Genomic DNA, 12,867 nt, shown 5'->3' with positions numbered 1-12,867 from the left:
AGTCTGGACAAGCCAAGTGACCTCAACTGCTTCTCCTATGGTTCCTCAAGGCTCTTCACCATATTTATGCCCCGATCTGGACACTCCCTGGTACCTTTCTGTCCTTCTTACACTGTGATGCCCCAAACTGCACCCAACGCTCGAGGTGAGGCTGCAGCAGTGCAGAGCAGTGGGGAGCAGTCTTTTTCCTTTGGTTGTGCTGGACTAGGCACTCTGGGACATGGCTCAGAGGATGGGCTGAGCTCTCATCCTCAGGGCCACACTGGTGTCCCCCAAGCCTGTGCTGCCCTCACCCTGCTTCTCTTCCCATAGGATCCGTCCTCAGCTCCCCAAGGAGAAGATAGAGGGATGTCACATCTGTACCTCAGTGACACCTGGCGAGCCCCAGGTTCTGCTGGGCAAGGACAAGGCCTTCACCTATGACTTTGTCTTTGACCTGGACACGTGGCAGGAGAGGATCTACACCACGTGCATGGGGAAGCTCATCGAGGGCTGCTTCGAAGGCTACAATGCCACTGTGCTGGCCTATGGGCAGGTATGGGCTCTGCCCTCAGTGTGGGCTCTCCAGGGAGGCTGAGAGGGCACCTGGGAGGCTGAGCAAGGTGGAGGGTGTGGAGTATTGATATATTACCAATATAGCCAGATGGGATGTGCCTGAGCTTGTCTCCCCTTGGTGCTGAACCAAACAATGGCACTGTGGTGTTTCACCCCACAGACCCTTTTGGCTGGTTGGGTGTGTGGTGTTTCACCCCACAGACACTTTGGGCTGGCTGGGTGTGTGGTGTTTCACCCCAGGGACACTTTTGGCTGGCTGGGTGTGTGGTGTTTCACCCCACAGACACTTTTGGCTGCCTGGGTGTGTGGTGTTTCACCCCACAGACACTTTTGCCTGGCTGGCTGCTGCAGTTGGGCCCGTGGGGACAAGTCCAGGCCTGCAGGAGCTCTGGTGGTGCTGGGATGGAGCTTCCCCCCATAACAGGGGCTGCTCCTCAGGTTTCCCTCTGGCAGAGAAGCTTTAAGGTGATGGTGAAGGAAAGGAGTCGGTTCTGATGGAGGGTTTGGATGCAGAGCTTTATTCTGGCCCACAGGCCTCTGAATGCAGCACCAGCTCCAACAGAACTCCCTGAGCCCGTGGTTGCTGCTCCTTTAACCCCAGGAGAGGGGCAGGGAAGGGGCAGGGAGCCACCAAGCAGGGACAGGAGGGGAGGGACAAAGGGACAAAGGACACCTGGATGGCCCAATGGCCCCCAGGGGTAGAGGGCCTCCTTTGGATCTGCCAATCACTCTGTGCCCTTCTAGAATGCCAGGAGTGACAGACAGTGCTGGGAGGGGAAAGGAGAGGGGACTGACACACCTGGGAGGGAATGATCAGGGGAGGCACCCGAGGTTCTGAGGTAAACCCTGAAATCACAACACAACAGTGGAGGATCTCACCCAGGTGAGGATCTCAACCAGGAACCTGCAATCCTTGGGTGACCCAGCCCTCTGCACTGGGATGTGGGTGCAAGAGTGACACTGGATGGTGGCAGCAGTGAGAACACAGGAGTGTCCCTCCAGCCCAGGCTGAGAGGGGCTGCAGAATGAGGATATGGATGGAGTCAGCTCTGGAGCAGCAGGGCTTTCCTGCTTGTTCAGCCTCTGCCAGTGCCATGGAAATTAGGAAAAGTGAACTTACTAAGGTAATAGTGGATGATGAGACAGAACTTATATTTGCACCCTGTAAGGAGGTGAGATCCTGGGTGTGGAGAGAACAGAGCTGTCCCTGGTTGGGTGAGAGCTGGAGGCAGGGGTGGCAGGGCTGGGAGTGTGGGGTTGATGTGTCACTGGGGGTCACGGTGGCATTTGGGGAGCCTGAAGTAGCAGAAGGAGAATATGGGATGTATTGGGCAGAGCTGAGCCAGCTCCTGTCCCTGTCTCTGCACAGACTGGAGCAGGGAAGACCTACACCATGGGCACTGGCTTCGACATGAGCATCTCCGAGGAGGAGCAGGGCATCATCCCGCGGGCCATCAGCCACCTCTTCAGCGGCATCGAGGAGCGGCGGCGCGCGGCGCAGAGCCAGGGCCTGGCAGCGCCCGAGTTCAAAGTCAGCGCCCAGTTCCTGGAGGTGAGAGGCTAATGGCAGTCTGGGGGGCACCATGGCCCTGCCCTGCCCTTGCTGCTGTGCCTTGGGGGCAGGGGTGGCCTTGCGTGGGAGGAGGGGGTGGCAGGGCTGGGAGTGTAGGGCTGGTGTGTCACTGGGGGTCACAGTGGCTCAGCACACAGTTCCTGGAGGTGAGAGGGTAATGGCAGTCTGGAGGACACCATGGCCCTGCCCTGCCCTTGCTCCTGTGCCTTGGGCTCCTCCAGATCTCCTGGCAGAGCTGGACCCTGTGACAAGCAGGGGGATGTGTGCTGGTGCAGTGGGGACTCGAAGCACCTACGCAGCTACAAACTGGGTGGAGGGAGCTCCCACCATGGGGAGGGGTCTTATGGCTTGGGCCCCTGGGGATCCAGGGGCTCTGGGCTGTCTTATCTCTGAGATCAAGAATAGCCCTCTGTGGGTTGTCTTACCCCTGCTTGAGGTCAAGGATAGCCCACTGCCTTGGGCCAGAGTTCCCAGTAAACAGGAGGAGAAGAAAGTGCCACTCTTGGGTGGGGAGGGGGTTTTGGGGAAGGACTGGGCTATTTTCCATGTCCTTTGTTGCATCTCTGACCTTGAGAATGCATCCTCTCCTGCCTCTGCCCAGGGTTCTCCTGTTCAAAACCTCTTCCATTAACTGCTTCATTCTCTGGAGAAGTTTGTCCTGGGAAGCACATGGACCTTGTGTGTTGGCAGCATTTTTATTGGGGGATGCTCCTGGGCTCAAAGAGCAAAGAGGTGCACGTGGGATCTGTTTTAAGGCCCCAGTGAGAAAGCACAGGGTGGTGCTGAGCAAAGCTGAGCCCCAAGCAAGCTTCATCTGGTTGAGCTTGAGGTTTTGAGAGGAGATGGGCGGGGAGGGGCCCTGTGCTGTGATCTTGCCTCCTGGTGGCTTTGTTGGCCATCACATCTGGGTGTCTTCAGATGCTGATGGCTTGGAGAGGGCCCAAAGTCACTTCCTTCCACTTATGTCTCCATCTGCAGAGCCCCTGTGGTGCTGTTGTATCCTCCCATTCCCATCACTTGGCCCATCCAAACTCCTGGTTTTCTGCCCAGGGGCTTCTCTTTAGGGATTCTTTGTGCTGGGGTGGAAATGGGGACAGTTTCCTGCCTGTCCTGAGGTCCTGCATGGCTAAAGCAGCACATGGCCACGTCAGGCGCTGGTCACCAGCTCTGCTGTCCTGGCAGGGGTGCAGAACTTGTTCTGGCTGATCCCTGTCTTGTGACTTTGCTGCTGGGAGCGGGTTCTGGGAGCAGATTTAGACCCTTGAGGAGCCTGGTGGCACCAGGGGCAGCAGGGATGGATTAGTCTGATCCCTTGTGCTGGCCAGGAACCCGAAATCCTTGGGTGACCCAGCCCTGTGCACTGAGATGTGGGTGCAAGAGTGACACTGAGTGGTGGCAGCAGGGGGACAGATGGGCAGGGGTGTCCCTAAACCCCAGGCTGAGAGGGGCTGCAGAGTGAGGGTATGGATGGAGTCAGCTCTGGCTTTCCTGCTTGTTCAACACCCCCTTATCCCCATTCCACCTGACAGAGATGCCTTGAGCTGTGATGAGGGTGGGGATTCACTGGCTCCTGTGGCCAGGTGAGCCAGGAGGGTCAGGGGGATGTGGAGCTCCTGGGTGTCTGCTCAGTGGAGCTGCTTGTGGGCACCAGGAACTGGACAGGTTTGGGCAGCAGAGACCAACCCAAAGCTCAGAGCTTTGCATGGCAAGCTCTGGAGCACCAGTCTGATGAGGAGTGGCTGAGGGGATTGAGGGGCTCAGCCTGGAGAAGAGGAGGCTCAGGGGGATCTTTGTCTCTACAACTTCCTGACAGGGGGGTGGGGGTGGATGGGGATCGAGCTCTGCTCCCAGGGACAAGGAACAGGAAGAGAGGAAACAGCCTCCAGTTGTGCCAGTTGAGGTTTAGGTTGGATATTAGGAAAAATTCCTTCCCTGAAGGTGTGGTGTGGCATTGGCACAGGCTGCCCAGGGCAGAGGTGGAGTCACCATCCCTGGAAGTGGTCAGAAGATGTGTGGGGACGTGGTTTGGTGGTGAACATGGCAGAGCTGGGATAAGTGGCTGGACTCAATGGAATTAGAGGGCTTTTCCAGTCTGAAGGGTTCCACGATTCTGTGCTTGTGCCTCCTCTGATACACATGCACCAAAGTCACCATCCCTGGAGGTGGTCAGATGTGTGGGTGTGGCATTTGGGGACATGGTTTTGTGGTGAACATGGCAGTGCCAGGGTAAAGGGTTGGACTGGATACCTTAGAGGGCTTCTCCAGTGTGAAGGATTCCACAATTCTGTGCTTGTGTCTCCTCTGGTGCACATGCACACACCCCAGCTCCCTGCTCAGCCTTGTAGGCAGTGTGAGCACACAGCTATGGGGGAGTGGCAACAGGGTGCCAGGGGGCAGCTCCTGCCAGCCCTGCAGTGCCAGGAGGCAGCTCCTGCCAGTCCTGCAGTGTCAGGGCAGCTCCTGCAGTGCCAGGGGGCAGCTCCTGCCAGCCCTGCAGTGCCAGGGCAGCTCCTGCAGTGCCAGGGGCAGCTCCTGCCAGTCCTGCAGTGCCAGGGCAGCTCCTGCAGTGCCAGGGGCAGCTCCTGCCAGTCCTGCAGTGCCAGGGCAGTTTCTGCCAGTCCTGCAGTGCCAGGCTGGAGCAGCCTCGTGCTTCCCCTGCTCACCCACACCCACTGCTGCCCTGCCCAGCTGTACAACGAGGAGATCCTGGACCTGTTTGACAGCACCCGCGACCCCGACTCGCGCCACCGCAAATCCAACATCAAAATCCACGAGGATGCCAGCGGGAGCATCTACACCACGGGGGTCACCTCACGCCTCATCAGCTCCCAGGATGAGGTGGGTGCAGCACGGGGCAGGCACAGAGCAGGGGGGGCAGCTGGGTGCCACTGGCCAGGGATGTGCTGGGTGGGGACAGCTTGGTGGGGGGATGTCAGAACTCAGTGCATCCCTCTGGGTGTCCAGAGTTCCTGAGGACCCTGCCAGGGGGGCTTGGAAACCCTGGCACACAGCCCAGAGCACCTGGGGATTTGATTATGACCCCTGGTGCAAATTACCAGCTTTGTATGAGGACCTGAAAGTCACAGAAGTTTAAATAATGTAATAATAAAATTATCACCAGGTGAAAGGGTAGATTTTGGGATTTTTAGAATGAGGGGTTTGGGGACAAGATGGAGGGACTTGGGCGTGTCCAGCCTTTCTTCTTCTTCTTCTTTACCTCCATCTTCTGTGATGTAGGCACTTTGGGATTAGTTTAGAATAGAAGTTCACTGTCTAACATAAATGATAGGTATTAGAAAGTAATTGTAAATATGTTATATGTAGTTTGTAGCATAAAATGACCACACTGCCTCAAGGGTGCTCAGAGTGCCTGTGGCTGCCCTGCTGAGCAGACCTTGGCAGAATAGGAGAAAAATTTTATAGATAAGATACAATAAACAACTTTAAGAACAAAAACTGAAGAACTCCAGCTCATTCTTCAGATGTGCAGGCCGAAACAGAGACTTTTCACAAATCTCAGAGCTGCAATTAACAGCAAAACTCCCGAGAGGGGGAGATCTTTCCCGGGGTGGGAGTGCAGTCCTGGGGATGTTCTGGAAAAGATCAGTGTGTCCACTGAGCTGCACAGGGTCTGTCCTGACTCCCTAGAAGAGTTCTTTAAGGTTTCCTTCTCCCTGGTGTCGTTGCAGCTGATCCAGTGCCTAAAGCAAGGAGCTTTGTCCCGCACCACGGCCAGCACCCAGATGAACGTGCAGAGCTCCAGATCCCATGCCATCTTCACTATTTACCTGTGCCAGACAAGAGTGTGTGCCCGCCCAGAGCTGGTGAGATGTGCTCCTGCCTCATGGCCAGGCTGTTCTTGGGTTCCATACCCAGCTGATGCGTGGAGTTCCCTTGGGAAGGGGAGGGGGTTTGAAATCTAAGAGAAGCAGAGATTTTTCTGTCTTCTCTCCACTCATAGCCTGCATTAGGATTTAATGGGAGCTGAGAGTGAGTTGATCCTGGGCAGGATGGCTCAGAACAAGCTGCTCTTGGGATGCTGTCCCTGTCTCTGAGGGGCTGGATATGGAGGGTGAACACTCAGACTCTGGCTGATGTCTCAGTCAAGGCCAGGGAGCCTCTGGGGTGCTGACCCCTGGTGTGTCCCTGGCTGCAGGTGAATGAGGAGGTGAGCAGCCTTCTGGATGGATCCCAACCTGCTGCTGAATATGAGACCTTGACAGCCAAGTTTCACTTTGTGGACCTGGCTGGCTCGGAGAGGCTGAAGCGGACGGGTGCCACGGGCGAGAGAGCCAAGGAGGGCATCTCCATCAACTGTGGGCTGGTAGGGCTGCACTACTGGGCAGGGGGGTGCCAGGCCAAAGCCTGACAGGAGAAACCTCTAACAGTGCTGGGTGTTGCCTGGAGCTGCCCTGGGCTGTTGGGGTGCTGCTGTCGTGGCTGGGGTTTGGGCTGTCTCACAGTACCAGTGGTGGGAGCACAGCTCTGCAGCCAAAGGACACTCGTGCTGTGGGCAGGGGTGCAGCTCCCAAAAGGGTGAGATCTGCTAATCAGAGCTAAAAAACCCCCTCTGGGGCTTGATGCTTCTTCTCAGTGCAGCATGGAGAGAGGCACTGCCTAGACTAAGGGGAGCCCCACGCCTGCCCCAAACTTGTGCAACCCAAACCTGTGCTACAGAGTGTGCCCCAGGCCTGATGTGCTGTATCCTCAGCCAGGGCTGAATCTGGGGGGCTTCCCTTTGTGTTGGTAGCTGGCCTTGGGGAATGTCATCAGTGCCCTTGGAGACCAGAGCAAGAAGGTTGTGCACGTGCCCTACCGCGACTCCAAGCTCACCCGCCTGCTGCAGGATTCCCTCGGGGGCAACAGGTAAGGGGGTCCCAGGGTGGGGGCTGAGCTTGGGCTGAGGGCTGCAGGGGCTGTCCCCCTGCCCATGGGGCCGAGGGGGCTCTGGAGCTATGGAGGAGCTGTCTCAGGACAGGGAGAGATGCCTTCTTCCAGGCACGGTATGACTTTGCAGATGTAAAGACATATCAGCCTCAGGTGCAATCAGCAGCTTTGGCAGAATCAGCTGATGCAAAGCCCTCCTGAGCCCTGACAGATCTGGGACTTGGCAAGTGTTGGTGCCCAGAATGGGATTGAATTCCCTGCCTCTTCTCCAAAGAGGGAGGCATTGAGGAAGGCCTGCCTTTCCCAGTGCTATGTGATGTGCTTGAGAGGTCTTGTGGCTGCTCTGGTTCTGGGAGGGATGAACCCAGTTCATACCTTGTTTTAAAACCCAGAAAGGCCCAGGATGGGCTCCCATCCAGGATGGGTGTCTGGGGCCACGTGATCTGTGCTGAGTCCTGGGTTTGTACCTGCTGGGTTGCTGAGCTGTGCAGGGACTGTCTTTCACCCTGCCCTTGCATCCCCAAGCCAAACCATCATGATTGCCTGCGTGAGCCCCTCCGACCGGGATTTCATGGAGACCCTGAACACGCTCAAGTACGCCAACCGCGCTCGCAACATCAAGAACAAGGTGGTGGTGAACCAGGACAAGACGAGCCAGCAGATCAGCGCCCTGCGCGCCGAGATCGCCCGGCTGCAGATGGAGCTCATGGAGTACAAGGCAGTGAGTGGGGCCAGGTCCTGCTGTCCCCAGCAAGGGAAGCACTGCAGCCAGCTGTTCACTGCCCCTCAGTGGGATGGGGTGTCCTTGCTGAGAGCAGGTTTGCCCCTGAGCAGGCTGCACGGGCTGGATAGCTCAGTCCTCTATGGGACAGACTGCCTGAAACCTGAGCAGCTCTCAGCTACTGGCTACCTTTAGCAAGCATAAGGGATATCAGCTCTTTAATGATTATCAGCTCTTTGAGTTCAGCTCTTTTGCTTGCTAAGGCACTGCTGGCAGATGCAGAGAGAGGAGAAGGCTGCTCTGGAGTTCCACAGCGATGTCTTTATTGGGGGTCTGTGAAGGGTTCCAGCGATGGCTCTTCTAACCAGAATGGGCTAAACCAGCCCGTTATATAATAGCCCATTGTACCCAGCAAGGGAAGCACTGCAGCCAGCTGTTCACTGCCCCTCAGTGGGATGGGGTGTCCTTGCTGAGAGCAGTTTGCCCCCGAGCAGGCTGCACGGGCTGGATAGATCAGTCCTCTATGGGACAGACTGCCCAAAACCCAAGCAGCTCTCAGCTACTGGCTACCTTTAGCAAGCATAAGGGATATCAGCTCTTTAATGATTATCAGCTCTTTGAGTTCAGCTCTTTTGCTTGCTAAGGCACCTCAGGCCAACAGATGTAGAGAGAGAAGGCTGCTCTGGAGTTCCACAGCGATGTCTTTATTGGGGGTCTGTGAAGGGTTCCAGCGATGGCTCTTCTGACCAATTTTGGATCCCCCTATACCCATTATATAGGGTATAGGGGTATCCAGAATTGTCCAATAGCAGGGGTTAAGGAAAAGTGACCTATGGGGTTACAGAGATAAGCTGGGGTCCAAAAGGTGGAAGACAAGGGCTTGCCATGACTTGGCATTTCCTATCTTTAGGCCTCTGCTCTCCACGGGGCCCTGTGACCGTGTTCACAGGGGTCTGAGGATGAGGGAAGAGATGAGGATCTGACTCCAAGTTACAGAAGGCTGATTTATAATTTTATGATATATATTATATAAAAACTATACTAAAAGAATAGAAGAAAGGATTTGATCAAAAGGCTAGCTAAGAATAGAAAAAGAAAGAATGATAACAAAAGCTTGTGGCTTGCACTCTCTGTCTGAGCCAGCTCACTGTGATTGGCCATTAATTAGAAACAACTACATGAGACCAATCACAGATTTACTTGTTGCATTCTACAGCAGCAGATAATCATTGTTTACATTTTGTTCTTGAGGTTTCTCAGCTTCTCAAGAGGAGAAATCCTAAAAAAAAGATTTTTTCCTAAAAGATGTCTGTGACAGGGCCCTTGCAAGTCCATGGCCTGCTACAATGGGGGAGAGAACTGGGAGAGTAACAGTGAGAAAACTCCTTGGTTTAGATACAGTTTAAGAAGTAAAGCAAAGCAAGGAATTCATTCCCCGTGTCCCATCACAGGGAGATGTTCAACCATGCCCAGCCCAGCAATGCTCTGTCAAGTGTAACAGTGACTTGGGGCAACACTCCAGGCATCCCCTGTTTCTTCTTCCCTCCCCCAGCTTTATATACTGAGCATGACATCCTGTGGTTTGGGATATCCCTGTGGTTAGTAAGGAACCACAGCTGTCCTGGCTGTGTCCCCCCAGCTCCTTGTGCACCCCTGGCCCAACGCTGGTGGGTCAGGGTGAGGGGCAGAACAGCTCCTGACTCAGCAGGAGCTGAATCATCCCTGTGGGATCAGTGCTGTGCTCAGCACAGATCCCAAACACAGCACCACACAAAAGCTGCTGTGAGGAAAATGAACTCCACCAAAGGCAAACCCAGCTGATGGAGCAACCCTGGTGAGGAGGCAGAGACAGGTGCAGAAAGGCCCCTCCTTGTGTTTGAGTTGGGGCAGGTTTAGTGGGACAGACCCATCCCCTGCCCCCTAGGAGAAACTGCTAGGAGGAGTCAGGAGGCTTAAGAAACAGGAGCTCAGCTTAGGACCTTGGCCAGGTTTTGGGGATGGTAAGGCAGGGAGAATCCCTGAAGCCTCTCTCACCCTCTGCATGTTCAGTTCAGGCTTTCCTGGTTCCTGCTGTCTGGGTGGGGCTGCCCCCAGGGGTGCAGTGGTGTGTCTGTGTGTGTCCCAGGTGGGTCTGTGTGTCCCAGGTGTGTCTCTGTGTGTCCCAGGTGTGTCTGTGTGTGTCCCAGGTGTGTCTCTGTTTTTCCTAGGTGGGTCTGTGTGCCCTAGGTGGGTCTGTGTGTCCCAGGTGTGTCTCTTTGTGCCCCAGGTGTGTCTCTGTGTGTCCCAGGTGGGTCTGTGTGCCCCAGGTGGGTCTCTGTGTGTCCCAGGTGTGTCTCTGTGTGTCCCAGGTGTGTCTCTGTGTGTCCCAGGTGGGTCTCTTTGTGTCCCAGGTGTGTCTCTGTGTGTCCCAGGTGAGTCTGTGTGCCCCAGGTGTGTCTCTGTGTGTCCCAGGTGAGTCTGTGTGCCCCAGGTGTGTCTCTGTGTGTCCCAGGTGGGTCTCTGTGTGTCCCAGTTGGGTCTCTGTGTGTCCCAGGTGTGTCTCTGTGTGCCCCAGGTGGGTCTCTTTGTGTCCCAGGCGTGTCTCTGTGTGTCCCAGGTGGGTCTGTGTGTCCCAGGTGGGTCTGTGTGTCCCAGGTGTGTCTCTGTGTGTCCCAGGTGTGTCTGTGTGTCCTAGGTGTGTCTCTGTGTGCCCCAGGTGGGTCTGTGTGTCCCAGGTGTGTCTCTGTGTGTCCCAGGTGGGTCTCTGTGTGTCCCAGTGGGTCTCTGTGTCCCAGCCTGCCCTGCCCTCAGGGGCTGCCCTCCTGTGCCCCCAGGGCAAGCGTGTGATCGGGGAGGATGGCACGGAGGGCTACAGCGACCTGTTCCGGGAGAACGCCATGCTGCAGAAGGAGAACAGCGCGCTGCGCATGCGCGTCAAGGCCATGCAGGAGGCCATCGACGCCATCAACAGCAGGGTCACCTACCTCATGAGCCAGGAGGCCAACATGATGCTGGCCAAAGCAGGTGCGGCTGGGCTGTGCGTGGCGTGGGGGCCAGCCCAGGGAGCAGCTGGGCCGGGGGCTGGGGCACAGCAGGGTGTGCCTCTCACCAGTGCCTGTGCGCTGCAGGTGACGGGAACGAAGCCATCGGCACCCTGATCCAGAACTACATCCGGGAGATTGAGGAGCTGAGGTGAGCGGGCACGCTGCTGGGGGTTCTGGGCTCCTGGGGGCAGGGGCTGGGGATGGGGGCTCACACAGCTCAGTGCTGTGTGAATGAAGCCATCGGCACCCTGATCCAGAACTACATCCGGGAGATTGAGGAGCTGAGGTGAGCAAGCACGCTGCTGGGGGTTCTGGGTTCCTGGGGCCAGGGGCTGGGGATGGGGGGCTCACACAGCTCAATGCTGTGTGATTTCTACTGCTACTATGCAGGGTTGAAGGAGGCCCAGCCTTGGTGGCAAGCAGTGCTTTGGCTATTGTTGTCTTTGGTATGGGCATTGATGGTGAGGCAGAGTGGAAATTTTCCAGGGTAGAAATCTATTTTGATTTAGGTGGAAGGTACATCTTTAAGTATGTAGCTTGTTGTGTAGTCTGGCTGCAAAAAGCCTAGGCTCAGAGAAACTGCTTCAGTGAAAGAGATAAGAGGGGGGCAGACAGAGAGTGATAGAGACAGAGACTGCTGTGAGAGCAAGTCAACTCGACTTAAGAATTCTTTCTGATAAAGAGGAACTACCAGCAAATGTACGCAAAATTTGTAAAAATTAATATATATAAACCTATTGTGAAATTGTATGCATATGTATCTGAGAGAGAGATAAAAAAGGACCTGAAGTTCCCAGAGGTATACATGTCATTTTAGAGGAACAATTTCCACATGCGTCCAGTGCTGATCCCGGCTTTACAATTTTCACAAAAGTTGTGGAGTTTTGATTATCTCTGCAAAACAATGGAGGGGGAAGTTCTATTTGAAGTGCCTGGGGTCTTTCAGGGACTGCTGCCAGTGTGGACAGGTAGCAATAGGACAAGGGAAAATGGCTTTAAACTAAAAGTGGAGAGATTTAAATCAGAAGTTAGGAAGAAATTCTTCCCTATGATGTTGGTGAGGCAGTGGCACGGTTTGCCCAAAGGAGCTGTGGTTATTCCATATCTGCAAGTTTATGGAGCTTGGAGCAACCTGGTCTAGTGGAAGGCATCCCTGCCCCTTCCACAGCAGGAATGTGGAATGAAATAAGGCTTAAGGTCCCTTCCAGCCCAAACCACTCTGTGATTCTAAGCCCAGAAAAGACCCCCTGTAGGGCCAGTGGGATGGCCCCTGTTGGACTGTGCTGCTTGCACTCCCCAGGACGAAGCTGTTGGAGAGCGAGTCCATGAACGAGTCCCTGCGGCGCAGCCTCTCGCGGGTCTCTGCACGGGGCCCGTTCCCCATGGGCTCCTCACCGGGCCCGGGCCTGGCTGGGATCTGCAGCCCCGCAGCCACCCTGGACACCGAGGCCTCCGACGTGCTCCGACGGGCCAAGCAGGACCTGGAGCGCCTCAAGAAGAAAGAGCGGCGGCAGCAGAGGAAGAGGTGAGGGGAAGGGGGAGGCTGAGTGCTGGTCTGTCCCTGTGGGGTTGGGTCTCCTCTGCTACAGCCAGAGCCCACACACCTGCATTCCCTTCCCTTCCCTTCCCGCCCTGTCCTACCCTTGGTCTCCTGTTCCCCATCACGTAATTCCAGAGGCTGTTTTCCCCCAAAGGGTCCAAAAGCAGCAGGGAGGGGAGGGTGGCCCAGCAGAAGCTGTTTCTGGCCTCTCTCATGCTGGGACTCACCAGCCCCCCTCTGTTCCCCCCAGCCCAGAGAAGGAGGCATTTAAGAAGAGGCAGAAACTGCAGCAGGACAATGGGGAGGAGACGGATGAGAACGAGGTGGAAGAGGTGAGTGGGCATTGTGTTCACGCTGTGGGGATGTCTGGGTGGTGAGCACTGAAAGTGCCATCCATGGGACAGGGAGCAAGCTCAGGCTGGAAGAATCACTCTGCTGAGGGCTCCATGCTGGAGCAGGGCAGAAGCTGGGTACTCCCCACTCAGCCTGGATGTAGAATGAGGAGTCCATGTTTTTGGGGACTTGGATTTAATCAGCATAGATGAAGAGGGGTCAGCTAGGAAGGGAT

The 12,867-nt window shown here is 55.8% G+C and overlaps 1 protein-coding gene across 1 annotated transcript in view; it reads left to right on the top strand.

Moving 5' to 3' along the window:
- The window catches only part of KIF21B (kinesin family member 21B), a 49,852-nt gene that overhangs the window by 13,118 nt on the left and 23,867 nt on the right, over positions 1-12,867 (top strand). The window contains exons 2-12 of the mRNA XM_058819214.1: positions 313-535; positions 1,925-2,107; positions 4,817-4,966; positions 5,818-5,952; positions 6,285-6,452; positions 6,879-6,994; positions 7,541-7,736; positions 10,550-10,739; positions 10,844-10,907; positions 12,060-12,284; positions 12,550-12,631. Of these exons, the coding sequence (XP_058675197.1) occupies positions 313-535; positions 1,925-2,107; positions 4,817-4,966; positions 5,818-5,952; positions 6,285-6,452; positions 6,879-6,994; positions 7,541-7,736; positions 10,550-10,739; positions 10,844-10,907; positions 12,060-12,284; positions 12,550-12,631 (1,732 nt within the window). The remainder of the gene's footprint in view (positions 1-312; positions 536-1,924; positions 2,108-4,816; positions 4,967-5,817; positions 5,953-6,284; positions 6,453-6,878; positions 6,995-7,540; positions 7,737-10,549; positions 10,740-10,843; positions 10,908-12,059; positions 12,285-12,549; positions 12,632-12,867) is intronic.

Source organism: Ammospiza caudacuta, chromosome 24 (assembly GCF_027887145.1).
Source record: "Ammospiza caudacuta isolate bAmmCau1 chromosome 24, bAmmCau1.pri, whole genome shotgun sequence".
NCBI lineage: Eukaryota > Metazoa > Chordata > Aves > Passeriformes > Passerellidae > Ammospiza > Ammospiza caudacuta.
The sequence above is the reverse complement of the archived record's forward strand: the minus strand, read 5'-3'. Positions and strand labels throughout refer to the sequence as shown.